This window comes from Balaenoptera acutorostrata, chromosome 8 (assembly GCF_949987535.1).
Source record: "Balaenoptera acutorostrata chromosome 8, mBalAcu1.1, whole genome shotgun sequence".
NCBI lineage: Eukaryota > Metazoa > Chordata > Mammalia > Artiodactyla > Balaenopteridae > Balaenoptera > Balaenoptera acutorostrata.
In genome coordinates this window covers 64,248,792-64,276,029 of record NC_080071.1, presented here as the reverse complement: position 1 = coordinate 64,276,029, position 27,238 = coordinate 64,248,792, and the positions used below count along the sequence as shown (strand labels likewise).

At 45.9% G+C, this 27,238-nt stretch overlaps 1 protein-coding gene across 1 annotated transcript in view; it reads right to left on the bottom strand.

Annotated features, from left to right (window-relative positions):
* Window positions 1-4,943: 4,943 nt before the first annotated feature.
* Window positions 4,944-27,238, bottom strand: part of NRP2 (neuropilin 2) — a 101,574-nt gene continuing 79,279 nt past the window's right edge. Inside the window, exons 16-17 of the mRNA XM_057551352.1 lie at window positions 10,472-10,522; window positions 4,944-8,436 (exon numbers count right to left, since the gene is read on the bottom strand). Coding sequence (XP_057407335.1) covers window positions 8,132-8,436; window positions 10,472-10,522 — 356 coding nt within the window. The 3' untranslated portion in view covers window positions 4,944-8,131. The remainder of the gene's footprint in view (window positions 8,437-10,471; window positions 10,523-27,238) is intronic.

Sequence of the window (27,238 nt, the reverse complement as noted above, 5' to 3'; positions counted from 1 at the left end):
TATTTGATTCCCTGCTTTCAATCCTTTTGAGTCTATGTGCCTGGATGTGGACTTGCTGGATCACATGGTAATTCTATGTTTAACATTTTGAGGAACCGCCGTACCGTTTTCCACAGTGGCTCATGGAATATTTTTATTTGTTAAATCTGGCGATTCTCCAACTTTCCAACAGTATTTTAATCTCTATATATTTAACCTAAATTATCACATTTAAATAAGTAGTATCCATCTCCACACTGGAACTTGTGGGCATAATCTCTCAGTTCAGACTCTAGGAAACTTACTTCCACATTTTCCACTATGGTGAAGCATAACAGCAATAAGGAAGAACGAATGCATTTATCTTTTAGTCTGTACAAAATAGGCCGCTTGATGTCTGTCAGAAAGGGGAGTTTATACAAGTCATTCACTCATTCATGCGTTCAACAAACATTTTTTGAGCTTGCACAGTAAGAGTCAGGTATGAGTTGGGGGTCCTGGTACAAAGGCGAATGAGATGCTTCCCCTTATCCCTCACTTTTGCTCCAGCCAGATTTCCCTCTGCCTCTGAATCTTTGCACCTGCTGGCCCTTCTGCTTGACACGCTCTTCCCTCTGTTCTTCCTACTCCTCTGACTCACCCTGGGATTTCAGTTCCCATCAGTCACGATGCCCAGGGGCAGCTTCTCGGAGCCTCTCACACGCTCACAGCTCTCTGAACTTCACTTTATAACTCCCGCCGTGATTGTCATGACACATTTGTGTGCTTATTGGCTTTACCTATGTCTCTCTCTCTGGATTGTAAGCTCCCTGAAGGCAAGGACCGTTATGCATAGCATAGCATAAACATCCGTTATGCATAGCATTGTCTCCTGGCACCTAGCAAGGCACATAGTGGGCATTTAATATAAAAACACGTTGATTATATGAATGAATGCATGCATGTATCCTTCCCATAAGAGTTAGTGGGAGATAGACAAGTCAGCATGTCAGTTTCTATGTAAAGAGCTATTAGTGAAGGGCTATGGGAAAAAGAGCAATTCTGCTGCGAGGGATTGGATTTGAGCCAGCTCCACAGTAGGATCAAACCCGAAGATGCACTCCCAGCCTCTCTGCATGGGGGAGGCATCTGCAAAGCTTTATCCTCACTGCTTTGTACAGCACAGATTCAGACAACCGAAAAGAACTACTCCATCAGCTAGGATGTTAGAGTTTGGGGCTCAAAATTCATTTAACTCAAATGTTCACTATTTTTTATTATTATTGTTGATTTGGTTTTTTATTTTTTATTTTTTTAACATTTTTATTGGAGTATAATTGCTTTACAATGTTGTGTTAGTTTCTGCTGTATAACAAAGTGAATCAGCTATACATATACATATATCCCCATATCTCCTCCCTCTTGCGTTTCCCTCCCACCCTCCCCATCCCACCCCTCTAGGTGGACACAAAGCCCCGAGCTGACCTCCCTGTGCTATGCAGCAGCTTCCCACTAGCCATCCATTTTACTTTTGGTAGTGTATATAGGTCATTACACCTGGAAAACGCCAGATGTGCATGGCTTTCCCAAGGTCACAGAGCTAGAGGCAGAACTGAGAACCCTGGGTGCCAAGCTCTGGGACCAGTGTTCTCCCACCTCCTCAGCATGTCCAAGTTCAAGGGGAGAGGAGCACTGGTGGATTGCAAAACCCTCTAAAGTTTTCTTTGAACTCCCATAGGGTTTAAAAACAGTTGGCTGGAAATAGAAATGTGAATGCTCAAGGAGAGGTGAGATGAGGGGGTGGAGGAGGGAGAAAAGTGAAGAAAAAAGGCAAATCCAGAAAGGCTGCCTGCCAGGGCCCTGGAGTCAAGGCTTGGCAATGCAGCAGGGCTGCCAGGGCGGCTCGGAAAGGCCGGGCTTCAGTTCCCAGTGGAGGCAGTCAAGGGCTTGGGGATGGAGATTTATTAGTAGAGCTGTGCTCCAAACTACGGCAACCTGGCTCTTGACGGTTCTGAGAGGCCTGGGCAGTTGCGGAGGCTGCAGCCTGCCCTTTGCAAACAGAACTGTCCGGGTTTCCAGGGGAGGTTTGTTTGAATTAGGGTAGAGGAGGGGCTGCGCCTGACCACAGCTGCCCGGGTCTACTGGTTTGGTGAGGGGCCTGGAAAGGAGCTCCCCAAGCCCCCCTCCCGACTCCAGGGCTTTACCTCTCTGCTGGTGCAGGACTTTTCTGGGCACCTCTGTGTGCACGTGGGCAAGGCCGGCTCGGGCGGCACCTCTGTGGAGAGAGGGGCCCTGCTCACCTGGCGCCACTGTGCAGGAGGAGGGATGCGGGACCGCTCACCTGCGGCCAAGGGTCTCTTTCTCTTGCTGCATTTGGAAGCCGGCTGTGACCGAAACAGCGCTCCCGCACACAAAATTGTCCTATGGGGTTTTTCTGGCTGGGAAGAGAGAGGACACAGGCATCATTCTCTGGATAAGCTGCAGAAACAACTTGACCCGTGGCTCCCTCGGAAGTCCCTGGCCCCATCTTCAGGGAGAACACGGAAGGCGTGTCCTTCCTCCAGGAGCTCCTCACAGGGGCCCCCAGGAAGCCAGGGATGAGGAGGACCGGCCTCGGAAGGTGGGGAGCAGGCCTGGGGCTTCTGGGGTGGGTGGGAATCCAGGGGCAAGCCGAGCCTGGGCCTCAGTCCTTAGGCTTCTTCGGAACCTTCCCTTTTGTTGATAGAAACTAGCGGTAAAGTTACTGTGAAGCCCATGGGCAGAGGGAAGGAAGCTTCGAGGACCCACACAGGTGACATTTCCTATTCTGATCAGCACCCCCTTGTCTCACAGATCATCCCCCAGGGGAAACATTTGCTTAGGAGATTTGTTTAGCTCAGCCTGCGACTGGATGCTGGAGCCTGTGAGGACTGGAATAGACTCACCGTACCATGTCTTCCTCACGCTCCCCTCCCCACCCCGATCACCACCGCTAACATTGCAGGGGCAAAAGCGCCTCGGCATCCAGATGGGTCCTGTTTCCCTCAAGGATGGGCCTGCTCCAGCTTCATTTCACTGCCTCCCCTGAAGACTCTATAAACATTTCCAGAAGGATGCAGATAAGGGGGGAAAAAAAGATCTTATGTAAACCCTAGATGGCTAGAGACCAGGAGATATTAGATTATTAGGGCTTTAAAAATATCCACAAACTCAACTAAAGGGAAGTAGGAATTTGCTTTCATTTTAACCTCTGTGATTGTCGTTAGGGTCAGTAAAATGATAGAAGCAGGCAACTCAGGAGACACGTGATATCATAAAGGTCACAAGAGGGGCTGAGAGGGAAGCTGCAGAGATATGACTGGGGTGACCTTACTGGCCCGTGAGGAATGGGGACGGGGCACACTTGAGGGCTGCCTTTTCTGTAAATTAAGGAAGGCCAAAGAGTGATGCAAGGCAGCACCTCCTCACTGCCTTGAAGAATCTTACCTGGCTCCCCAGTCTTGATACCCTTCCCCCCCGTTGATCATGCTCGCTCTTTCATTGCTCTGCTTTGTGGTCATAGGAACACAGCAGACTCTTTCCCACAGCAGGATCTCTATATGCTGTTCCTTCAATTGGGAAAAGTTGTCCCAGGTCCTTTGCTTAGCTGACTTCCTTATCTTTTCAGGTTTTAGCTTAAATATCACCTACTCAGGGAGGTCTTTCTTGATCAGTCGTTTACAGGGAGTGACCCTGGTAATGCTTTTTAAAAAAAGTTTCCAAGAGATATATTGTACTGATATTATATCAGATTCATTAGGTTTCATTATGATAAGTGTTGTCGACTATAAAACGGGTAAGTTGTATTTAATATATTAACCCAAATCCTGTAACATCAGTAATAAATAGCCATGTTTTGCAAATAGGAACTCAAGTGACACAAATATTATACCTTTAATATCTAGTAATTCTCTGTCAGAGCTACGTGTTTATTGCCTTCATCGAATTTACCATAAGCAATCCTTATCTTATGTGCTTGGCTGTCTGCTTTCCGTCCACTTCATTGGAGTATAAGCTCCAAGAGCTTACAAAATCAGGAAGTGCTCAAAAACATTTTTTGAATAAGTGATTGAACCAAATGTGAACAGAGCTTCCGGATGGGGGCAAATTCAGCTCTGGTTCACAGCTTTGAGTCTCCCGTGTGTGGGGTAGTGGGAAGTTCATAGTAAGGCTTTTCCTTCTTCATCCTCTGGAAACTTGTACTACCTAAGAGTGTACTTGATCTCCTTTAGTTTTCTCTGGCCAAAGTCTAGTTTGTTTTGAATTCAATAGCCCATAGGTGAGAAGATCCCTAATCATTTTGTGAAGCCAGGCTACTTCTCCTTTCTCCTAGACCAGAGGTTCTTAAACTTGAAGGTGCATAAGAACCCCCTTGGAGGGCTTGTTAAGATGTAAATCTCTAGGTCCTCCTCCCAGAGTTTGTGATTCAGTGGATGTGGAGTGGAGTCCGAGAATGTACACCTCTGACAAGTTCTCAGGTGAGGCTGATACTGCCGGTCCAGGGACCACACTTTGAGAAGCACTGTTATAGACCTTGAAATTACAGAGATATTGACAAGCAAGTGTTTGAGCAGGAAGGCAGCAGCAAAGAGTCAAAAATTGCAAGGGACTGGCGATGTCTAGGGAGGAGGAGTGTTTGTAGGGATCACAGTCTCGGAAATCTACCAGGCAAGCCTTTGAGCTAAAGAAGCCCACCTGGCCAGGTAGCCCATTACCCATCTACGTCATATTTTCACCTTATAAAAAGCCAGCTAGCCAATCTACCTACTAACTTCACATAAAAGTGCTGAGAAACATTGTCCCAAGAGAATGACCGACCATCCTGATATGGCTGGGATTGAGGGATTTCCTGGGACACGGGACTTTCAGTGCTAAAACCCAGGAACGTCTCAGGCAAACTGGGATGATTTGGTCACCCAGAACCCAAGTCTCTTTGTCTCCAATAAAGAAATATGCAGAAAAATATCTCTGGTATAATGTTTATTTAAATAGTAATCTTAAAAAGGCTTTATACAAATCATATAAACACAGTTTGACATTGTTGTTTATTTTTTACATTGAAGAATCACAGTAAAAGCTCTCAAGTTCCCTTGATCTGGCTCAGCCAGCGAATGGTCAAATACCTTTAACTGCAAACCTTGGAAAAGTTAACCTTCTGTGTGACAGTTTAACTTTTTCCCTTGTGTTCTTGCCATTCATGCTCATTCCTCGGACCCTCATCCCGTCAACTCCCCATCCCCACCGAAGAGAGGAAGCAGCCCTGTGGCCCTGCTGACCGCCTAGTCTGGGAGAGCGTGGAGGTAACGTGTCATTCAGTACAAGGCAAAAAAGGAGATCAATACTGTGAGTAGGGTTTCCCAAAGGGAAGGACTCAAGGAGGGGGGTCAGCTAGCCTACCTGCAGATAGAGACAACCAATGCACCGGGGTGTCCCCTGGTCGGGTTATAATCAGGCCCCACCGTCTTTCTGTCTTCCAGCAGACCAGCCTCCAGTGCTGGTGAGGTATCTACACGTAGCCCTGGATGCCCTGCTTTTGTTCAGCATTCAGAGCCCACGCAGGGCCTCAAACCAGCCAATGGTGAGTATGGATACAGGACTTTAGAGGGATGCAGGTTGAGTTGTACATAACTCAGAGGTGAACTGCAGGCCAGAGGCAGGGCTGGTCTTTGGGGAGTTGTAAAATGGCCCAAGGGACATGAGAGGGCCAGGACCTCCGGCGTCGGCTTTGTGTGTGTGTGTGTGTGTGTGAGACTGCTCCACAACGCATGTGGGATCTGAGTTCCCCGACCAGGGGTTGAATCCATGCCCCCTGCTGTGGAAGTGCCGAGTCTTAACCACTGGACCGCCAGGGAAGTACCCCTCACCCCACCCCGTGTTGGCTTTTGAACTCTCTTCTTCTGCAGGCTAACTCTGGAACCCCCTGGACTTGCTAGCTTCCTGAACACTGAGTTACACGGAAAGCCGAAGAGGAAGGTGGGCTAATTAAGAACTTGCTTCTGCCGCACACCCAGCTCAGGGGGGCCTGAAGCTAAGTCCTTGGGCTTGACAGCTTTACTTTTCACCTCTAACTACCACTGTGCCAATGAGTGCCGAGGTCAGCAGTGACTCTCGGGCCCTAGGTCAAAGTCACAACAACATCACTGAGTCCCACGTGACCATTCACATACACAGTAGATACAGAGAACTCAAAGGCTGGCAAAGACACACACACATATGAATAAATAGCCGTCGGTATGAACTCTCCCTCTCTGCATACAGAACACTGTGACGTTACCATCTGAACTAGCATTTCCATAAGTTATCATTTAAAGGAAACAGCCGGTCCCATTCACCCTTCCCCTTACACCTGGGTATGAGACAAATGAAATTGTGGGTGACCATAGCAGCAAAAATGGTCTGACAGTTTAACCACTGATAAGCAATAGGCTGGGCATACTGTTTGGGTTTCAAATGTATTTCCAGCACGCAGGCAATCCTTAGGCGTTACTACAAAATCAAGATTTGGATCCTGACGTGGACAATCTTATCCTTCACACAGTTTCATGCGATTCCGGATGCCTCCCCTTCTAGAGCAGTTGAGAGTCATCTAGGGCTATGACTAGCACTCGGGTGGCAGGGCTTACTCCATCGGTAGGATCAGCTATGCGGGGGAAACTGGGCGTGGAGCCGCTGGGTCAGGGAAGGGGAACAGAGGAATGCCTTAGCTTGTATGGTATTCACTGATTTCTACGTAGAAGGAAAATACGTTTTCTTCATTTTCTTTCAAGGCACTTAATAAAAAAATACATAAATGTGTGTGTGTGTGTGCGTGTGTGTGTGTGTGTGTGTAAGAACATAGGTCTCTCTGGGGTTGAAGCAGAATTAGCATTTTGGTCCACAGTGCTTGCAGACTTCTGGTCAGAATCAGCTCACGGACATCCTAGTTCTGATGCTTCTGAAAGGTTAAGGTGGCGGCTGTCATGCCAAGGAGGAGTCAGTGTTTACTAGCCTATTGGAGAGACGGAGTTATCACAACGTCTCTTACGGTCCTCTCAGCCTTTGCATGATCCCAGAGGATGGACTTCTTTTTCTCTTTCCACTGTTCGCCTTTCCAGCCAGTGGTCGCCAGTTACATCTCACTGATGGAGAAACATACTAGTAGCCTATATTTCCCCAGCCCCATCTCAGAGAATATCAGATAATGCTGTTTCCTGGGGCTTAGAGACCTGACAAATGAGTGCATGTGTGTATATGTGTGCGTGCTTGTGTGTGTGTGCGTATGGTGCGTGTGTGTGTGTGTGTGTGTGTGCATGTGTGTATGTTTTAGAAGAACAAGGAAGAAGGAAAAGGAAAAGCAAAACCACCACCAGAGGCCCCACAAAGTAGCCTCACAGCCACAAATTCTGGGTCTAGATTGAATGAATGGCTCCTATTCACAAAGCACGTTAAGGCTTGTCCGCTTCTAACACGGAGGCGCTTCTATGGATTTTGACGTGTGAAGTTTCCTTTCTGGTTTGTTTCAAATCTCATGTAAGAAAGAGCTGTTCATGCTGACCCTAAAATGGCAATTTTCCCCTGGATAAAAAAAGTTAAAGGCAACAACATCCTACTGAAATGCTAGGACTGGAAACGGCAGCTTGTCAAGTTGGCTGGCAGAAGCTATACCACAGCAAATCCCGGAAGTCATAAGACGATCAGAGGATGGGATAAACTGTACGGCTTTGTTTTGGAATTTTTTTTTTCTAAAGATGGAAAGTCTGAAAAGACCCTTTGCTTTCCAAGTGTTGATTAAAAAGAGAAAGCAGAGACTATTGATCCCTGCTCTACTCTATACTGGAAAAGTCATTCTCTTCTGCCTCTTGAGTTGCTCATAGACCAAAGAAATATAATAATAACAAACTCACAAACAAAATAGAACTGTGACCCCCAAAGAGATGAGCTCCTGTCTTTGTCCCAGCAATGAGTCAGCCACACGGTCCTAGGTGGGTCACAACCCCCTGAAAGGCTGCATCTGCCCTCCTCCCTCGACTTGCCTGTCTGTTCTGTCCACACCTTCAGTATTCTGGATCGGTTGGATCAAGATTATGGCATTCAGTTTCCAAAGGAAAAAAAATTGTCATCTTCACTAGCCCCTCTTGCTGGAATGAAACGTCAGATGCGATTTGGGTGCAGTCCGTCAGGCCTCCGAGCAGCACTTCTGGTGGTTCATCTTGACCTTGTGCTTGAGGCCATCATAGAGCTCAAAGTTGTAGTTCTCCAGCGTGGTACAGCTGCGGGAGCTCAGGCCTGAGTAGGAACATGTGCAGTAGAGCAGCAGCCCTGCACATGTGGCCCCCAGGAGGACGCCCAGAGAACTCATGGCGATGATGGTGATGAGGATGGGATCCAGGGTGTAGAGCCAGCTCTTTTCTTTGTCAGCCAGAGGAGCCCCAGACCCAGAGGTCGGGGAAGAAGAGTTGCTCCAGTCCACCTCGTACTCGTCTAGGACATAAAGGACACGAGAGACTGCAGGCACTGCTTCTTTCGGGGTGAAATAACTGAGGCTCCCCTAGCCCAGTTCAGAGGTTCTTCAGAGCCCAGGACTAAGCTGTAGACTCTGGAACTACATGGCTTGGCTTCAAAGCCCAGGCCTGCCTCATCCTAGCTCTGTAACCTTGGGCAAGTTATTTAACTTGTCTTTGCCTTGGTTTTCTCATCTGTGAAATGGCGTTACTAATAACCTCACTGGCTTGTTAGGAGGTTTAAATGACTTAATATTTGCAAAGTGCTTGGTGACCAGCACAGAGTAAGTATGGTCTAAGGATTAGATACTTAAAGAATCTGATTCACATTAGGTAAGCTCAGATTTTCCCAGAAGCTTCAGGGAGGCTTTGGAGCACCTGGGACGGCCCTATGTTCTGGGCACCCTTCTTTCTTTGCCTCCTCATCCCTACTTCCAACTGCTTCAGGTTAAATCAAAGAACAGGCTGAGGCTATTTTCACACAGTGAGTTTCCCAAGTTAGCATTCCTGGCCATCCAAGCAGCAGATTTTTCTGAGCCACCAGACCTCTCGACCTAAATCTTAACCTTACTGCTGTGTATTATGTGTCCCACCCCCCAGAATCAGATGTTGAATTCTAACCCCTAGTACCTCAGAATGTGACCTTATTTGGAGATAGGGGTTTTACGGAAGTAATCAATTTAAAATGAGGTCCTTAGCGTGGGCCCTAATCCAGTATGACTGGTGTCCTTATAAAATAGGGAAATTTGGAGACATAAATTTCTGATGTTTAAGTCACCCAGTTTGTGGTACTTTGTTATGGCCACCCCAGCAAACTAATATACTTATACTTCTATAGTGTGGCCAAGGCATGACCATATATATTCATGGAGAATTTTGTAGGATTTCCTAATAATCCCATGAAGAAGGCAGGGTGATATTATAATTTTAAAAAATAGATGAGGAAATACAGGTTTTAAGAGATTAAGTGACTAGGTGACACAAGTTCCCAGAGTTAACAAGCAGTTAAACTAGGAGAATAAATCAGGCTTTCTCCATCCACATCCCTTACTCTTTCCACCCCATCTTAGGGCTTCTGCTGCTTGATCTATTGCAGCCTCTCTGTGAAGGCCAGTTGTGCAGCTTTGCCCATAAAAGGAACGTTGGACCGGGCTTCGCAGGGAGAGTCTGCATTCAGTTAACAAGGTGCTGTTTGGGTTAGTCACTCTGTTTCTATAGCTACACTTGAAGTGTTTGATTAAGGTCAGGTTCAAAACAGCTGCTCTATAAACTGCTCTTCTTAAAGGCATCAATCTTGGTCTAAAGCTGTTCTTTGAGGGGAACCTTGGTGATCTCTCTTGGGGATCAACTCTGGCACTCAGAGACTCCCAGAGAGACCTGCACTGCTCTGAGTCGAGGGAAGATATTACATCTGTGTGTTTGCTCAGTGCCCCTCCAGTCAGGACTCTTGCTTCAGCCTCATGAAGTATGTGTATTTGAAGTAGGAAAATAGAGCTTGGAATAAATACGATAACATGAGATGGGCAGTGTGGACAAGAAACCTAAATCCTGCAACAAGCCCCAACTTGGAGTCATGGAGAGTGTGAGAAGGGTTCCTGAAAGCCATGGAATTGGAAACCACAGCAGGCCTGAGAGAATATTCAGCGACGCTCATTCACTCGGCCCTTTTTGGAAGGAGGTCAGTGGGTTCAAGCAGAGACATGTGTAGAGAAGCCCGGCTTTCACTTCTAAAGGGCTTATTCAGATTTGAAGTTCATCAGTGTCAAAAGTTGCCCAAAGTAGGAGACCTGTTTCAGATTAGGCAGAGGGAACTCAATAAGCTTTCTAAATCGCTAAATTTGACCTTGAGAGAGCAATTGATGGTTTCTTCATTCCTCTCTGGATTCTTTTCACTTATATTTCTGGCCGATAGTTCTAAATTCTGGCCCTCCAATACCCCGGACGTTATTTTTGTTTTTGTCTTTATAGCCAAACTTGACTGTCATGATTATCTTCTAAATCATAGCAATACTCACCATCAATTTCATCCTCGTAGCCCTCTCTCCCATGTATTTCTGGGATGTCCACTATAACGAAAGAGAAAACCAAAAAAATCAAGTTATAACAAGTTCTATTGCCGTGGCTAAAAGGCAGAGATGTTTCCTTGCTGAGGATGACTCCCCAGCACTGCAGGCAGCTCAAGAGTCACTTTCTGCTTCTAGGTCATTTAGTATGTACATTACTGGATTCTTTCCCCTTTAAATGATTTGTCTTTACTTCCAATGATAACCAGAAGAACAGAAACAATAAGAAAGGCCTCTAGCGCCAAGTAAATGCTCCCGTGTGTCTTTATAGTGACTGTTGTTTACAACCAAAGTAGGTCTGAGTTTTATCTAAGGCACCTTCAGTGGTCTCTCATGTCCGTCATCAGTTGCCATGACTGCGATGTTCATTTGATATAGCAAACGGCCCCTCCTCATATGCATGCATCTAAGTGGGCACAAAGTATGCGTCTTTCTCCTCTGGATTTCAAATAAATGTAAAGTAATTTAAGGAAATCACATTTCATCATTACATGTTTTAATGTAGAACTAGAACTGGAAAGAATGTTATAATGCCTGTCCACCTCCATGTCTGTGCTAATATCCCTTCTCTTTCCTTCCCAGTCTATTTTTCCCATTGGCTTTCTTCACGGTTTAGAATAGATCAAACATGGGCATCCAATCTGACTCGCCCAGGCTTGAACAGAGCTAAGTTAATTTACTCTAAATTTTCTCCAGGATTATCGCTGTCTATCTTTTTCTTTTTTTATGATAATCTTTTGGGGAATGGGGAGGATAATTCAGGTCTCTATTCACCATGCTGTCCATCTTATAGAAATCAGAGCCAATGGAAATTACCTGTCTAAAATGGTAAAACACTAAAAAAGAGAATCAAATATGTGGTGAAGAAAAGAGTCTTATCATTTCTTCCTGTCTCAAAAGTTAATTATACCTGTCCCTGCTGTCAGGTCAAAATGGCTCCAGTGAATGTATGTGGCCCTTCAGGAGTTTCAACCCCAAGTCAGGTGAACTACCTCAATGTCAGCACTATAAATTTATATTAAAAAAATCAAGGCTTAACACAAACCCCAAATTCCAAACAGCTAGAGTATCAAACAAGAGGAATACAAGAACTTCAGACCAGCCTGAACTTCTCCCTCATCTGCACAACACCTCGGGGAAGATCTACTTGACTATGACCTGAACTGAGGACCAATCCATCACTGCCATACCTGACATTCAGTCTTTCCCTGGAGGCAGTGGTTTTCATCATGTTCGAAGTCTTCTTCATTTCTGGCCAAAGTGCTAAAGCACATTCTCATCCTTTTGGTCGCCAGTAAGGGATGCGGAAAACCACTTGCTAAGACCCTACTTGAAAAGATGGACGCCACGTGGCACCAATCCTCCATAAATCCAGCCTGTTCCTGGCATGTTTATAGCACAACAACTGGTACCTGCAGGCCACGACAGCCTCCCCACCTCAATGCCCAGCCCCTGTGTTATTCTCCAGGACTCTACAACGCAGGCTGTGTCCTTGGAATGAAGATGTAAAAATGAATCAACAAGAGGCAGGTGGTGTCTGTCATAGGGATCAAATCTGGCTTGTGGAAATCAACCTGGAGCTTTTTTTTTTTTAACCTTATGAGAAATAAAAAACATGGAAGAAAACCATCACATTTCCAACAATTAATCATTTTTATGGGATGCTCATATGTCTTAACAGCTTCACGGTTAGAAGATGCAGAACATTGGATAAGAATATGTGGATTAGCCCAGGACGAAAACTGCGGGGCTCCTGCCTGTGACTTTTGGGCCTCATCCTGTTCTTGCTTTTAGGGATTCAGTCTTTGCCAAGGATGTGACAAATTCTTGGAGGCTAGAATGCCATCTTGCTCCATCTCACACCCTCAGGGAAGAACTCTTAAGACACTATTGATCATGGGCTGGAAAGCAGTGGATGTGGCATTGATCTCAGTGGAAAATAGGTAAGAGGATGGTAATGACTATGAGAACATTTTGTCCCAGGAGATCACAGCCTCTTGTCTCTGTGGGCAGAGGACTGGATGAGATGACCTCCCAGGAATAGGTCCATTTTTAAGGTTCTATGAAATTGATTGCCCAGATGTGGCTGAGATTTCTGCCCCTGGAGGATCAAAGCCTACTTCAGGTGAAGAACACTTTAGAGGCTTGACTTGGCTTTTTGCATAATCACTGCTCCCAGGAGTTTGGGTGAGTGGGAAGGGGTCAAAAAAAGGATAAGTTAATCAACATTTTCAAAAGAGCATCTGTTCACGAAGCCTTAAAGAAAGAATGACACACTGGGGAAAACCCCAGTAAAGGGAACATTTGTACAAAAAGCAATTTACTTTGATAGCAATTTTCTCTAGTCCCCTTGCTAATATTCTTGATATCTGTGTTTGATTAAGAGCTTCCTTTCTCAGATGGCTCTTTGCCCTGCACGGGTCACTTTCCTTTTCTGTTGAGCCCAGGAGGTAAACCTCAGCCTGTTTCCTCAGGATGCTGGCAGGGAGGGTGGATGTCCACCGGGTCCCTGTAGTTCTAGTGAAAAAAAGGCAAGGGCGGGTTGGACGGAGAAGGGGTGACCCAGGAGCTCAAGGCAAAGAGTGGAGGAGGCAGCACCTCCCTGGGAAGGGGACATGACAGCCACAGGATGGAGGCCTGGCTGGGGAAGTGAGGCAGATGGCAAAAGACTGTGGGGACCAGGGATGTGGAATTAAATTTTTTTTTTAATGAGGAAAAACTTGGAGAGGACCTTCCAGGACTCTGTTTTAGTAGGTGGGTGTGTTTGTGAATGGGAGACAGATGGGGGAGAATGGAATGAGCCCCACCTTTAAGAGAACACAGATCAGGAATGGATCTTACCACCCACACAACTTCCACTTTCAACCTTTGTGCTCACACGACCCTGTTTCCTTCTGGGCCCTTGTTCGGATTCAAACGCAGATCAGTCTGACTCCAAAATCTGAATTCCAACACTCAGTATTGTATTAGGGCCAGAGGACACCCTCTCCCCTCAACTCCCCCAGGTGTGCACTCAAGCAAACCCCCTATATCATCCCTAACCCATTCCAACAAGGGTACACCTTGCCTTCATCCTAGTGGGCTGGATACACAGCCCCTGGTTGTTTGCCTGCATTGCTGGCTCACCACTTGGATGGGAACTCACGGAGACTTCTCATGAATGTGAGGATGCGGTGATCTGAGATTTGGGACTTCACATTTTTCTGTGATAGGCATTCCCCCAGACAGGGAAGCCTGATTTACATTGTTCTCCAAAGGGCAGTTTTCACTTACTGACTAACCAACCGATCAACCAACCCTCACTTATTAAGAGGGTTGACTACATGCCCAGGAACCACAAGGAGGAGTTTGGGAAAGGAAGATGTATGGGACCCGGTGTCTACAATCGAGGCCCTCCAGTGTGATTGGGAAGCAAGGACTCACTCATGCCAAAAGAGCATAAAAGAAAGTGGGTTGCTGTGGAGGGGACTCAAAGTGCTGGCGAGTCTGGGGCAGGGATTGGGCAGATGAGGCTGCGCCAAGGCAGGGAAAAAATGTGGGAGGCAGGAGGAGATGGCTTTGGAATGGAGGCTGCTGCGAGGGTGGGGTGGGGATGTGGAGTTCCAGCTCCTTTCTCTGTCTGATGGAGAGAGATGGTCTCAAACATGGCACCTGAGCCTTTTTACTCGTACACTGATCTCTTGGTTTGGGGCTTGTATTCATTTTGATCAGATCCACTGAGGAATTCAGAGGTTGCCCTGCCCGCTCACAGATCTTCCACCCAGTATTTCCCTACAGGAGACTCACATCCCTGTGCTGGCTGCTGCAGACCAGCAGAGTGAGAGGAAGAAGAACTCATGAGCGCCTGGAAAGGAGTTTAACAGAGTTCGAGAAATCAAGTGAGCAGAGTAGCCACTAGTTAAAAAACAAACAAAAAACCCAATTCAACGAAACCTGGCTGGGACTTCCCTGGTGGTCCAGTGGTTAAGATCTGCTCTTTCAATGAAGGGGGTGCGGGTTAGATTCCTGGCCGGGGAACCAAGATCCCACATGCCAAAAAAAAAAAATCAGCTCCGCCTGGGGAATTCCCTGGTGGTCCAGTGGTTAGCTTCCACTGCAGGGGGCATGGGGGCACAGGTTCAATCCCTGGTTGGGGGACCAAGGTCCCGCATGCCGCACGGTGCGGCTAAAAAAAAAAAAAAAAACAACCACACAAAACCTGGTCATTTTCATATTGACATTACATCTCAGGCTGAACGGTCCCCTTGTTTCCCTTAGTGTCACTGAGAGGTGGGTTAGGTACCCAGTGAAGAGTGATTCAAGGTCTCACCTATCTCTTATTATCCTGATTTTCCAGAGCAAAAGACCCCATAGTGATTAGTTACTAAAACGTCCTCTGGACTGTCTAGGAACCCCTTCCACCCCGGAAGAGCCAAATATTCTCCAGCATCCTTGTCAGTACATTGTAACACTACAGCACAAACGGGGAACAGCCATCCCCAGCCATGAGCTCTGCCTACTCGAAAAAGCTGTGTTTCTCCCAGAGGGGTCTGGAACACTGCCTGGCACTGTAAGATCACATGCCATGCAAGAGAAACGCCCCAGACACTCCAACCTGCAAACAGAAAATTCCCCCTGAGTGTGGTTTAGGTCTAAAACAAGAATGCCCTCTCTCATTTAGATTTTCCTTCCCACCCTCTCTCTCTCTTTACACACACACACACACACACACACACGCACCCACTTTATCTTTTCTCTCTCCCTTATTTTCTTCTTTTCTTCCTCTGAAATTAGGATCCTTTGGGGTTAGTTTGCTTTTCTGCAGTTACAGAAAAATTTCGACCTTCCCTTCCACCACATATCATATGCCGTGGTTGCTGTGAGTGTATTTTCATTGACATTGTTCTGTTTACTTTCTGCATCAAAAAAAAAGAGCCTCACAAGATAGATAGGAGAGTGAGGAGCCCACCTGAAACCACTGGCTACGTTTAGATAAAATGATTTAAGGCCATCCGTCCCTGCATCACTTGCACACTGACCAGGACACCAACATATGCTGGCTTTCAATGAAGAGTCCCTTCCAGGCCAACTCCGAGCAGTGGCTTAAGACGCCTGGTGGAAGCTGATGACAGGCTGGCCATCCAGAACGTGTAGCGGACGCACTCTAAGGACGGTACCCGGAGGGGGGCAGCACGGGATGTGGAGGAGCACTAGACGGGAGCACTGCCCCGGGAGCAGACTTCCTCCTTCTCATCTGAGCTCTGCCACTTCACCCAGGTGTGAGAGCCGGGACGAGTCTCTGACCCTCCCTGGGTCTCAGCTTGCTCCTCTGTAAAGTAAGCACTGATGTTCTTTCCTGCTTGAGAACTCATCTTTACAGGAAGAAAATGAGAAAGCTCTGATGGCCTTTCTGCCGAGGGTTCCCTGAAAAGGGCGGCTGGCTGTAGACAAGGCAACTTCGACAGAAAAGGGCTCGCCGCCCGTCTTCACCCCGGGTCTGTCCTCTCCTGGAGGTGGCCACACCTGAAGGCATCCACCTTAAGGTGCCCGTGGAAGGAGAAGACCATGCAAAGGACAGGTGAAAGGAAGCCATGAGGTTCCATGTTTTCCATACTTGCTCGTTTAGCTTAGGAACCAGTCCTGCTAAGGGGCAACTGAGGAACTGACAGAGCTAGTAAATGGTTTCCCCAAGTTTGAAGCCTCCACCTTAGCTGAGGCAGGGCTGACAAGACCTGGTGAGAAGCCAGTTAACCCACACATCCACTCAACCCACCAAACTGCAACCAGCCTTTAAAGCAAGGATTGAAGAGATGCCTACAGAGGAAATCACTGAAACCATTCATTTTCAAGGGTACCAGGGGTCATCGCGTCTTCTCCAAGGAGGAAGAAATTGAGGAAGGAGGGTAGAAAAATGCAGTAAGTCATTGAAGAGCTCGGCAGTAGAACATTTTCGACACCTTGTTTGGGGCTGTGATTTATGTGGGATTAGCTCTTGGCCACTTAAGAGCCCTTGTTGAGTTTGATTCCAAGTTCCCGAACCCCCCGAGTCAACTAAATCACATTGGACCTTTCAGATGGGAGTAGCCTTCAGAAAATTCTCTCAGTCACTTTGTTCTGATCCCAGCAGGAGACACAACACTGTGATCTAAATAAATGAGAAATCATGAAGGACTAGCAGATATTTCTTGGCCCTCCAACGTGTTTAATTCAGTTTAATATTTAGTATTGGCTGAAGCTTCCTACTCCCTACCACACTTAATTTCCCTAATTCAGTTTGTTCATCCCCTGTTGCTATAAGGAGCCAAAAGTTCAGATGTAGATCGAATGTTTGCCAAAGCTCCTCCATTAGAGTCAGGCTACTTGAGAGCCATTCATCCCGTGCTGGGTTTGGCTTGAGTTTAGAAACACCACCAGAAGATCCTTTATCGTGGGTTTTTTTATCTCTTGGGCTATAGCCAAATCTACACAGAGTCATGGAAAAAAGTTGTTTTTTTTTGATGTTTTCAAATGGTTTCAAGCTGGAAAAGAAAAGGGGGCTTGGTTTGTGATACCAGAAGACTTTGAACATGATTTTCTATTATTTTTAGTTGAATAATCAGGAGGAAACACTAAAAAGAATTGGCAATACTGACTGCAAAGGAGAAGGCTGTGAAATGACCTAATAATACTTTCAAGTGTGGAGGCAGATGAGCAGCTGAGGCCAGAATGGCTCCACTGAGCCCCGATGATGGTGTGAAAATAAGAAAAAGGAGGCGCCAGAGAAATGTTTAGTTATAAACATAGGCTTCATGATTGTGTAGGCTGGAAAAAAAACAGTAAGGCTGATGGAGGAAAATTCTGGAATCTTTGCTTTGCTCTAGGTCTTCGAGAAATCAGAGATATTCTCCATTACTGTAAGTGGGTATGTCCACAAGAAAGAGGCCCTTCTTTTGTTGGCTACCTTCTCTGAGGGTATGAAGGTGGGAAAAAGAAAAGTTTGGAGAAAAGTGTCCCCCTTCCACTGCATTCTTGATTTTTTCCTGAGATGTTAGGAAAAACGTCTCATATCTTCACATTTCAGGGAGTTCGCCAATAGGCTTTAACATTTCTCCTCTCCTCCAGTCCCAAGGTTCAAGAAGTGCATAAACTGGAAACACTGCACAGGTGGAGAGGTTTGGTGTTACCTGGGACAAGTGAAAGGATGGAGGAGAAGAAACAAAACTGCATCCACTTCCAACGTGAAAAGCAATGTCTTCTTAAAGATTGCCCCTCTGTGTTGTAGGTCCTTGGGAAAAAACTCTCTATACACATGTATCTCACCAAGAGAGTTTGCTTTACTTAAAAGCTGGGCTCTTCTGAACACAAGGATCCATGACCTTGTGATAAGATTTTAGGGCTTCCAAAGAGGTACCTCTCTCTGCCCATTCAAGAGATGATTTCCCCCAAAAGTTTGCCGGTGGCTGAGAACTGTGGTTATAACATAAGAGAGTAATTCCTCCGACCTTAGGTTTGGTCTCCTGTAAAAATGCAGCTACTTGGAGGAAGCAAGCAATGAAGCCTCTGTGTTGGGAATCTGGCAGGCTCTTCTGGCAGGAGGCCTTGGTAGAGGGAGGTGGAGAAAGTGCAGGAATGCCAGAGGAGAAGAAAAGGAGCCACCGAGAGACGGGGCAGCTGCAGAAAGGGGAGGGTGGAGGTTGAAGATGAACCACACCCGACCCAGAGGTAGATAGATAGGTGGAAACAGGTCCTTCTTGGGGAAAGAGGAGGGGACGGTGGCCCTGTGAGGAGTTCAGAGCCAGGAAATGATGACGGCGGTGAGAGCTCAGGGCTTCCCGTGGACATTATTCCCGAGCTCGCGATCTTGGTCTGCAGTTGGCCGAGGCTGATGAGGCACCTTGGGGGCTCCTTTGACAACCCACGTCAGCCCCAGTCTCCGTCCTAGTGACTGTCTTCCCACCTCAGTGGGAAGCTGCTGTTGAAAGCCAAGACGTGGTGCCCTATCATTCCCGTTCTGGATCAGAGCCTTTGCCTTTTGGTATGTCAGTTAATGATACGAAAAGGGTTCAATTTTGCACAATTACACAGAGAAGACAAAACAAGCTTGTGTGTGTGTGCGTGCCCGTGTAGCTCACCCACACCTCACTCTTGTGCTGCTTTTTCTTCCCCTGAGCCACCAAGAGTTATACCCAAGCCTCAAGCCCTAGAGGCAGCAGTCCTGGATTTTTGGCAGGTTGGAGAAAGCTGGCAAAGCTCATATATGGCCGTCACACTATCCATTATGCTCAGTCACATTACTTTGACCCCTTGGTCTAAACGCACAGTAGAAACAAGGGTAGCAACTCTTAGAAGAAATGGTGTTTTGAACTAATGGGCCCCTTGGCTTCTCTTCTACTTGTCCTTCCTCTCTGTAGCCACTTGGGGCTAGCAGCTTTGCCTGCACATTGAAACCTCCCGCTGGAAAACCACCGCACTTCCTACTACCTTTCCTCGGGTCACATTAGCCCTGAACCTCCTCAGAAAGAAGCTGGGTGCCTCCTTTCAGCCAGGCAGACCTGCTCCTCTCAGGGCCATCACAGGGCCCTTGGGCACAAGGCCACAGGATTAGGGACTTTCTGTTGGCACGTGAGCCTACTTGTGGCTGTTGGAATATTTTTGTCTGCAGCACAATAATGTGCACTGACCTTAAAGGATGTTTTTGACACGAATTTTTTTAGTAGAAAACATAAATAAATAACGGCAAGGCCCAGCAAAGTCACTCTTTGAAGAAACCAAGTGGAACTCATTAATCATGGAGAACAGGGCTCTGCCTGCTGAACCAGGGATAGAATTAACTCCCAGGCCACGGTGGCCAAAGCTCCAGCGAGCTGCATCTTATAGCCAGGCTCACATTCTCCGCAAATCAGCATTAAAAAAAGTCCCTGTGATTAAAATTCCCTTCAACTAAAATTGCCCTCAGTCTTCCCTTGCAAGCACTCCACCCACTTTAGAGAAAGAGAGATAGTCACAGAGATTATGTGGCTTCTGCACATGACAGGGGATATAATGCAGGGTGTCCGCTGGTTTGTTACCCTCTCAAATGGGGGCAGGTTCATTTTAAAGGTAAAACTCAGCCACCTGAAGCATCTATTACAATGTAAACAGGCACACCATTTGACCCAGATATTCTATCCCTGAGAAACTTGCACAAAGAGGCAACGTCAAGGATGTTCACTGCAGTATTGTTTATCATAGAAAGAAAACCTAGACACAGCCTGAATGACCACCAGTAGGGGAGCAGTTAATAAACTGTGGAACAGCGACATGATACAAAATGCTAGACAATAGCTGAAAAGGATGGGGGTAAACCTGTCGGTGTGCAACAAAGTATCCTCAAGGCTTTGTCAAATGGAAAGAAGCACAGTTATCCAGCAAAGTGAGCAAATGTTGATACTATTTACACAAAACCAAACTAACCCCAACCAAACCAAACTGCATAATTAGACATGAACATATACATTTGTAAAGGTATAAAACAAGGCCTGGAAATATATACCTCGAACAATTTCTCATGGTTCCCTCTGGGGAGGGGCTTGGGACTGGTTAACAATGAAATGAACTTCTTTTTAGAAAAATTACTTGCACTTTTTGAGGATATAGTCACGTATAACTTGTAAATTAAAAAGAAATGAAAACAAACCTAGCCAGAGACCGTCTTAAAATTTCCCCCAACGACCTTTTTCAGTATCATAATGAATCTGGTCATGAGCCTCCAAGAATAGGTGTTTTCCTCACCCAGGGCCAGTCTTGCCTCCAGCACATCTGTTGCTGACTCTTCAAGTGGCCTTTCCTATTTCTTGGTCCGATGCCGTGGGACTTTAGTTTTATTGGGAGCTTGGAGGTCAGTGACGGCAAAACCCAAGAACAATTACTTAACTGCAAAGAGAACAGAAGGATTCTGGGTCTCCCGTCCACTGGGCTTGGGGCAAGAATGGTTTCTGCTGTTTGCCCTGAAGCACCAAGATTCTGCCCTGTGCCATGCAGAAGCCATGCTAAAAGGGGGTTTGCTCTTTGGCAAGTCCCCAAATCTTGTATCTCTTCCATGCTTAAGTTTGGGACCAAAAGGAACTCCTCCACACAGGGCAAATGTAGTCTGGCTGAGGCCTGTGGCCTGACGCCTTCTAAAGGCGCAGGTTTCTGATTCCACCCTCGAGACATACTCCAGTGCACCTGATCTGTGTCAGGCTTCATTAAATCCTACACTGTTCCTAGCTGTTAATTTATTTATATAAGCCGATCTTTCCCCTGCTGATTATAAGACCATTGGCTGGTGTTTCCCTCTCCCCTCCTTTTTCCTCTGGTTGGATTCCTTTTGTGTTTTCTTTGGGCCGTCATTGAAGTGGATGAAAGGCAAATTACAGCTGCAAGAGCCTCAGTGATGCACACAATCAAAGAGAGAAAACAAGCCGCACCTACAGATCTGCAGTTTGGCTCAGATGTGGAGCCCACAACACGGACAAATTAAAACTTAAAAATGAAGCTCTTTTCATCAGAGATTACAGAAAGGCCAACAATGTTTGTGCAAAACAACTGCAGAGTCAGTGAAGAGAGGTGATGAAGACAAACACAGGGCCACAGCCAACTGGCCAGGCTGCGGGTATCTGGGCTAGGAGGGCAGAGTCTTGCTTCAACAGCAAGAACGCACATTTAAACTATCATAAGGGCCAGGTAGGAGCCAAGACAGACGATCCTGGGCCTTGACATCTGGTGTTTATGACCCATGGAAATACAATTTCTGTAACATTTATGCTTGGGTTAGGTCTGAAATACCATACTGATAACAGTGCTGTGTTTGACGCCTAAGATCAGAATCGTAACAGTCTGCTATTTTGGGGAAGAGAGAGTGCACATAGAATAAGCCTTGGGGTCAGAACCAAGGTGGGAAAAGCAATGATGAAATTCCCAAAGGTGGCTCCAAAAACAGTAATGCTAACGAAGCATAAGCGATGGCTAATTTAATTCACTCTGGCAAATTTGGTCCCAGGCCAGCTCATGAAAATGTTGACTGAGCCTGGCTCTTTGCTGGAAATAAATGCTTTTGAGATGCTTTCATTTCATCTTTTGCTAATGGGAACAAATGGCTTTAAGAATAGCCAAATGTTATGTAGACAAAATGGGTAATGATGCTTGTCATTAGAGGAGCAAACAATGCTCTAAACATGGACATTCTGCTCTTTTCTCCTGCAGAGGACAGACAGTGACATCTATACTGAGCCCTCTGTACTGACAACACTTCCTGTAAGATCTGAAAACCCAGAAGCCTGTTTCCTTTAGCACCACTTGGGCAGGTTTATAGCTGTAAGAAGTACTCCTTCCTGGATCTAGGTTTAGAAAGGAAGAAAAGCAGGATTCTGACAGAAATAGGATCTCCTGGACAAGCCCCTTTTCTTGGGACCTTTAGGGATGTTCTCAGACTCTTGAGGAAGGCTCCTGGGTTGATGGAATGCTTCTAATACATCCCACGAATAGGGAGTGATGGAAAATTCTTCCACCGCCTCTTTTGACCACCATCTAGAAACACTGAATAGCTGGGAGGTTGTCTTTCCTGGATTTTTTGCCTCTAATACCCCTCAGATAGAAATATTTTATATAACTATATCACTAACTACTCAAGAAAGAGAACCGAAAGAAAACTACTCGTCAATAAGCTCTGGCTTTTGAGTAAGTTTCCCCAAGTCCCCCTCCTCAAAGTTGTTATAGAATTGTTCCTTTTATAAAATGTTCCACCATGATATTTCCAGGTTCACAGTAATCATATAATTATCTTCCTTACTTGCTCCAAAGTCTGGAATATCTTCGAGCCTGAACATGCTACAAGTTCCCGTTTTGTCTGGGAAAGGGCTCATAAATTGGAGATCGATGTGTCCGTGGAAGTAATCATTTGGTAGGCAAGGGGTAAGATGTCACCACTTCTTCTCCAAAGGAAGCTATCTGTCTCTGCAGAGCTGAGTACATGATTCTGCTTCGCTCATCCCACCTGCCCCCCCGGGGCCCTTTGAAAGTAGAGTCCAATCTCTGGGGATTTGCCATCAAGAGAAATTTTGTGGAATCACATTGAGTAATTTAGCACTTAGCAACTTTTGCAAAATCCCACACCAATCATAAAAATTGGCTCAGCTGCACAAATTGGATAAAACTCCTAACAAGCAGTAATAAAAAATAAAAGAAGGAGAGGCTGGCATTCAGCCTCAAGGAGAACCTACCTCCCACAGAAATGCCCTGTGGCTCAGAAGGTGATGTATAAACTTTGGAAACATCAGTTCTTTCACAGCCTACATTTCAACTTTGTTCTCACAAGCCAAGGTGAAAAAAAAACCCCAGATGTTTGTATAAAAATATCATCACTTTATTACATTCCACACAATACACATTCAAATAGTTTCCAACGTCCACAAGTTATTTTGACACACAGGCAACTGAGCAATGCAAGAGATGTCACAGTTATAGGGAGAGGGGATAAGAATAGGAAGTAAAAATCTTTAAGTTTTCTTGTTTTGTTGTTGTTCTTTGGTAATTTTCGATTATTTAGGTGTTTACTTGCCTGCTAGTTTCATTTTTAAAGACAGGGTCTTCTTAAAGATGGGGTATATCAACCTCAGAAATATTACTGGATTTCCTATCCTATTCTGGCTTTAATCCCAAAAATGTGGGACAAAGGAAAAGACAATTTATTTTCAGCATTCTGTTTTGTCAGTGGCAATGCTATGATCCTTTTTATTCTTTTTTCTGTCTTCACCGGCAATTAGGGGATAGCAATCGCTAGCGTAATATCAAGGAAGGGATTTTTAACCCAGAGGTAAGGGTTTCCCTCCTGGAAATGTTAACATGAAAGCTCTACTAAGGCAAATACTGTACCAGCCTGAGCTAGACCTTCAATTCATTCATTCAGTAATTTTTTAATAGTTGCTCTCACCTCTTTGTCTTCTGAGCAGCAACTCTAAACATGCATGCATGCATTCACCTGTCCAGTCTATTTTTCTTAGAAGAGAGGGACCCTTCCCTCCCTCCATGAAATACAGAATTTTGCTTTTTAAAGCTGCAAGGCATGACATTTAATAGAAGAGCTTCCCTTTTAGCATAGTACCTGGATAATACTATGAAAGTTGCTTGGGCTGCAAGAGCGGAGAGAGAGAGACAGACAGAGAGAGAAGTGTGACATCCCCAGCTGAAGTGCATCATGGGATTCACAGAGATTTGAGCAGTCTCATATTCTCAACGACAGCTTTTACATAAAGATGATGCCACATGGGGCATCAGATAAAGATACAGCAAATTTCACAAAGTTGTTGTCATCTTCTTTTAAAGAAGGGAAATCCTCAAGGGTGTATGGTAACTCAGACAGTTCCTACACTGGCTAGACTTTCCAGGTGTAATTTCCTGACACCACGCCTCCATGGGGTGCCTATAGGCATGTCAATCATTTCAAGGGATGCCTGACCCCAGATGCATCACTGGATACAGATACCTGAGACAAAAAACCCTTAGTGATTGGCATGGAAGTCATCATAAGGTATCCATGGTATCCTGCCACCCCTCCTCCCCTTCTCCGTCTTTCTTTCTCCATCTTCAGCTGGGGGTAAGACACTTCTTGAAATCTCAAGGTAGCTCATGCTCTAGCCTTTCATCTTTTTTCCTGGCAGAGCTGCTGTGGTTGAGACAGACCAGCTCTTTGAAATAGAATAAGAGTGGGAGAGCACCATTCTTTCAGGAGGATGAAACAAACCAGATGCAAAAGTGTGTGTGTGTGTGTGTGTGTGTTGGAGGGATCTATGTGGATATTCCAAAAGAATGCTAAGAGTCTCTCTCTCCCAAGCAGCCAAAAAAAAAAAAAAAAAAAATCATTAGTATTTTGTTCTCAGAAGGTACCTGGAGGCTTTCAGCCCAGGCAACCATCTTTGGAGAGAATCTTACACTTCCTCAGTGGATTCCTAGCAGGAAGGTGAGAAGTAAACACCCCCCAAGGCAGAGCCCCAGTACACCGAGAATCTCGTTAAAATACGCATTTTCTACCAATGAAATTGACTTCATTATTGAATCCATCCTTCGTACAATATCATTAGGCAATTTATCTCTAATATCCCTCTCCCTGCGTTGTTTAGAGAGGACGAATGGGCAGCAAAGGATTTATCTTCATTATACCTTCTCCTGATGATGCAGCAACATCTGGAAATGCCAGGCCAGCCTATAAGGGTGTATTTGCCAGATGCCATGAATGCTTTAAGGGGTAGTACACTGGTACATTTTAAAAAACTGATAACTTTTAATTCTCTCATAATATTCAAATAAGTCAGGTGAACAGCCATATATTTTAGTGGCTATATATTCAGGCACCCATTAACACCATAAAAGGAAAGCAAATGACCCCTTTCCCCCCATGTTTCACAAATGCTATTACAATGATCAATATGATACCAAAGAATACGTTTTTTAACCTTCTTCCTCTATCCCATCCTAAGCGGGGCACAATGAATGCCCAGGGGGTGAGGAGGTTCTTTAAAGACAACATTTCATCCTTCCTTCTCCTCCATCTCCTCCTGCTCTCAACAGGCTACTGCTTTTCCTACATCAGTCTCAGACCTGTTATTCTCTATGACTTATTCCAAGATTGGACTTAACCAATAAAAGCTAAACATTCATTATGAGCTTCTCTTTTATAAGGCAACATGAGACAGATTTGCTTCAGGGCTGGAAGTAGAGATGGTTCCACACGCACCCAATGGCTGTTATCATGTGACTTCAAAGATGCCCGAGACAGGACAAGGGGTCATGTCGGAGTGCAGTGGGGGAACCTTCCTCTTGGGTCAGGCGGGTTGGGCATGGGGACTGGAATGAGAGGGGCCACACTTCTTTTCAGGTGGCCTCTAGTTTTTTAGGTACCTGGAGATGACAATGGTAGCCAACAGAAACCCAGCCAGAGCTAGATAAGGCAACAAAAAGCTTCAAGCTCTTCTCCAAGTAAACAAAACTAGTACAGTATATTATTTTCTGGAACATGTACCCCCGGAGAAGTAACACAAGAGTTAAAGGGGGCCCTCTCTGAACACACCCACACATGCCCCCCCCAACAATGAGCCAGTCTCTCTCTCACACCCACGCACACACAAAGCTAGTCGCACGCACAAATGTACACCATGTACAGACACACAGATCCAGGTCTCCCCTCAAGTCTCCTGGCAGACTGACTGCCCACCGAGAGGAGGGATGGGATAAGGCAAGGGGAAGAAACAGGGGACCAGTCTCTGGAAGGAAACCAGCTGAGCCTTGAGTTGTGAAGTGCTTAGGGGTGTATCTCTTCTCGTATTCCAAGATGCAGCATTAGAGCTGGGGTTGGTTGGTTTGGAATCAACAAAAGGAAAACAAACAAACAAAAGAACCCAAGGAGAATGGTCGGGATGGATACGAGCGCACAGGGTTTGGGCCCCGAGAGAGAGATGTCTGAGCGTTCACACAGAGACTAGGCGAGGAGAAAAAAGTGCAAAATCGAGGCAACGTGTTTGCAGTCTTTCTTGTTTGTTTTGGGTGCCGTCCTTGCTTCGGCCCTCAGCAGTGCGAGCTGCGGTCTTGCTCTAGTTTAATGGTTAGGGTGGGCTCCACCGCCAGAGGGGCCCCGTTGGTGTAGTGGGAGGTTTTGTAGGTGATGGAGTGATCGGTCTTCTTGGCCGCATAGCGGAACCGGTGGTAGTGGAGCACCAGGGCCAGCGCGACGGAGACCAGCACCAGCACGGCGCCCCCGGCGGCCATAACGTAATACCAGTAGGCTGGGATGGGCTGCACGGGCACCGTGTCCACTGTGGGCTCGGTCCCCGGTAGGAGGGTGCCCCCTGGTGGAGAGACACAGAAGAGTGTTGCTAGGCTGAGAGCATGCAGACTAATCCAAAATTAATTTAAAAAAAAGAAAAGAAAAGAAAAGAAACACACACATGCTTTGGAGTGGAGAGGGAAGGGGACAGGGGAATAAGATGGTACTGAGTATTTAGTGTGTGCCAAGCACTTTTCAATGATTGATATTATTTCCTACTTACAACCCTATGAGGTAGGTACTGTCAGACCCATTTTACAGATGAGGAAATAGAGGCTCAGAGAGGTTAAATGAACGGTTATACAGCAAGTAAGTGGGAAGTTCGATATTCAACCAACCAAGAGCTGTGTGATTCCAAAACTCTTTTCTTCTTTCTGTTAAACCACAATTACTGTATAATATATGGAAGCATTATGATTCACACACATCACACACACATGCGTGCACACACACACATACACACAGAGGAATACATGCAAGTAAGTGATGCTGATATGACTTCTGGGATTCCGTATCACTGATTCTCCAAATGGGCGGAAATACAATATTTGGTCTGGCTGGCCAGGATTCTCAAACAATGTATTAATTAGGCTGGCTAGACTTGAAGGGGAATTCCACTTTGGTTTGCCAAGGCTTCCATGCCCATTGAAAATCAGCCTGGTCTTGTCTAAACAGGTCAATTACCACTGTCAAGCAATGAGTAGTGCATCTTCATTTTTTTAATTGAATGAAGGATTTAAAAAGCTGATTGGAAGGAAGCTGCAACCAAGAAATGTTGAGTGCAAAACGATAGTAGGTATGTGAGAGCGAGAGTAAGTGAGAGCAAAGGGAGGGAGATCATCCTAATCACAGAAAAGACAGAGGACGGAAGAGAAGCTAGCAGAGGATTTAGAAGGCAACCACATTCACTGGCTAGCTTCTGGTTG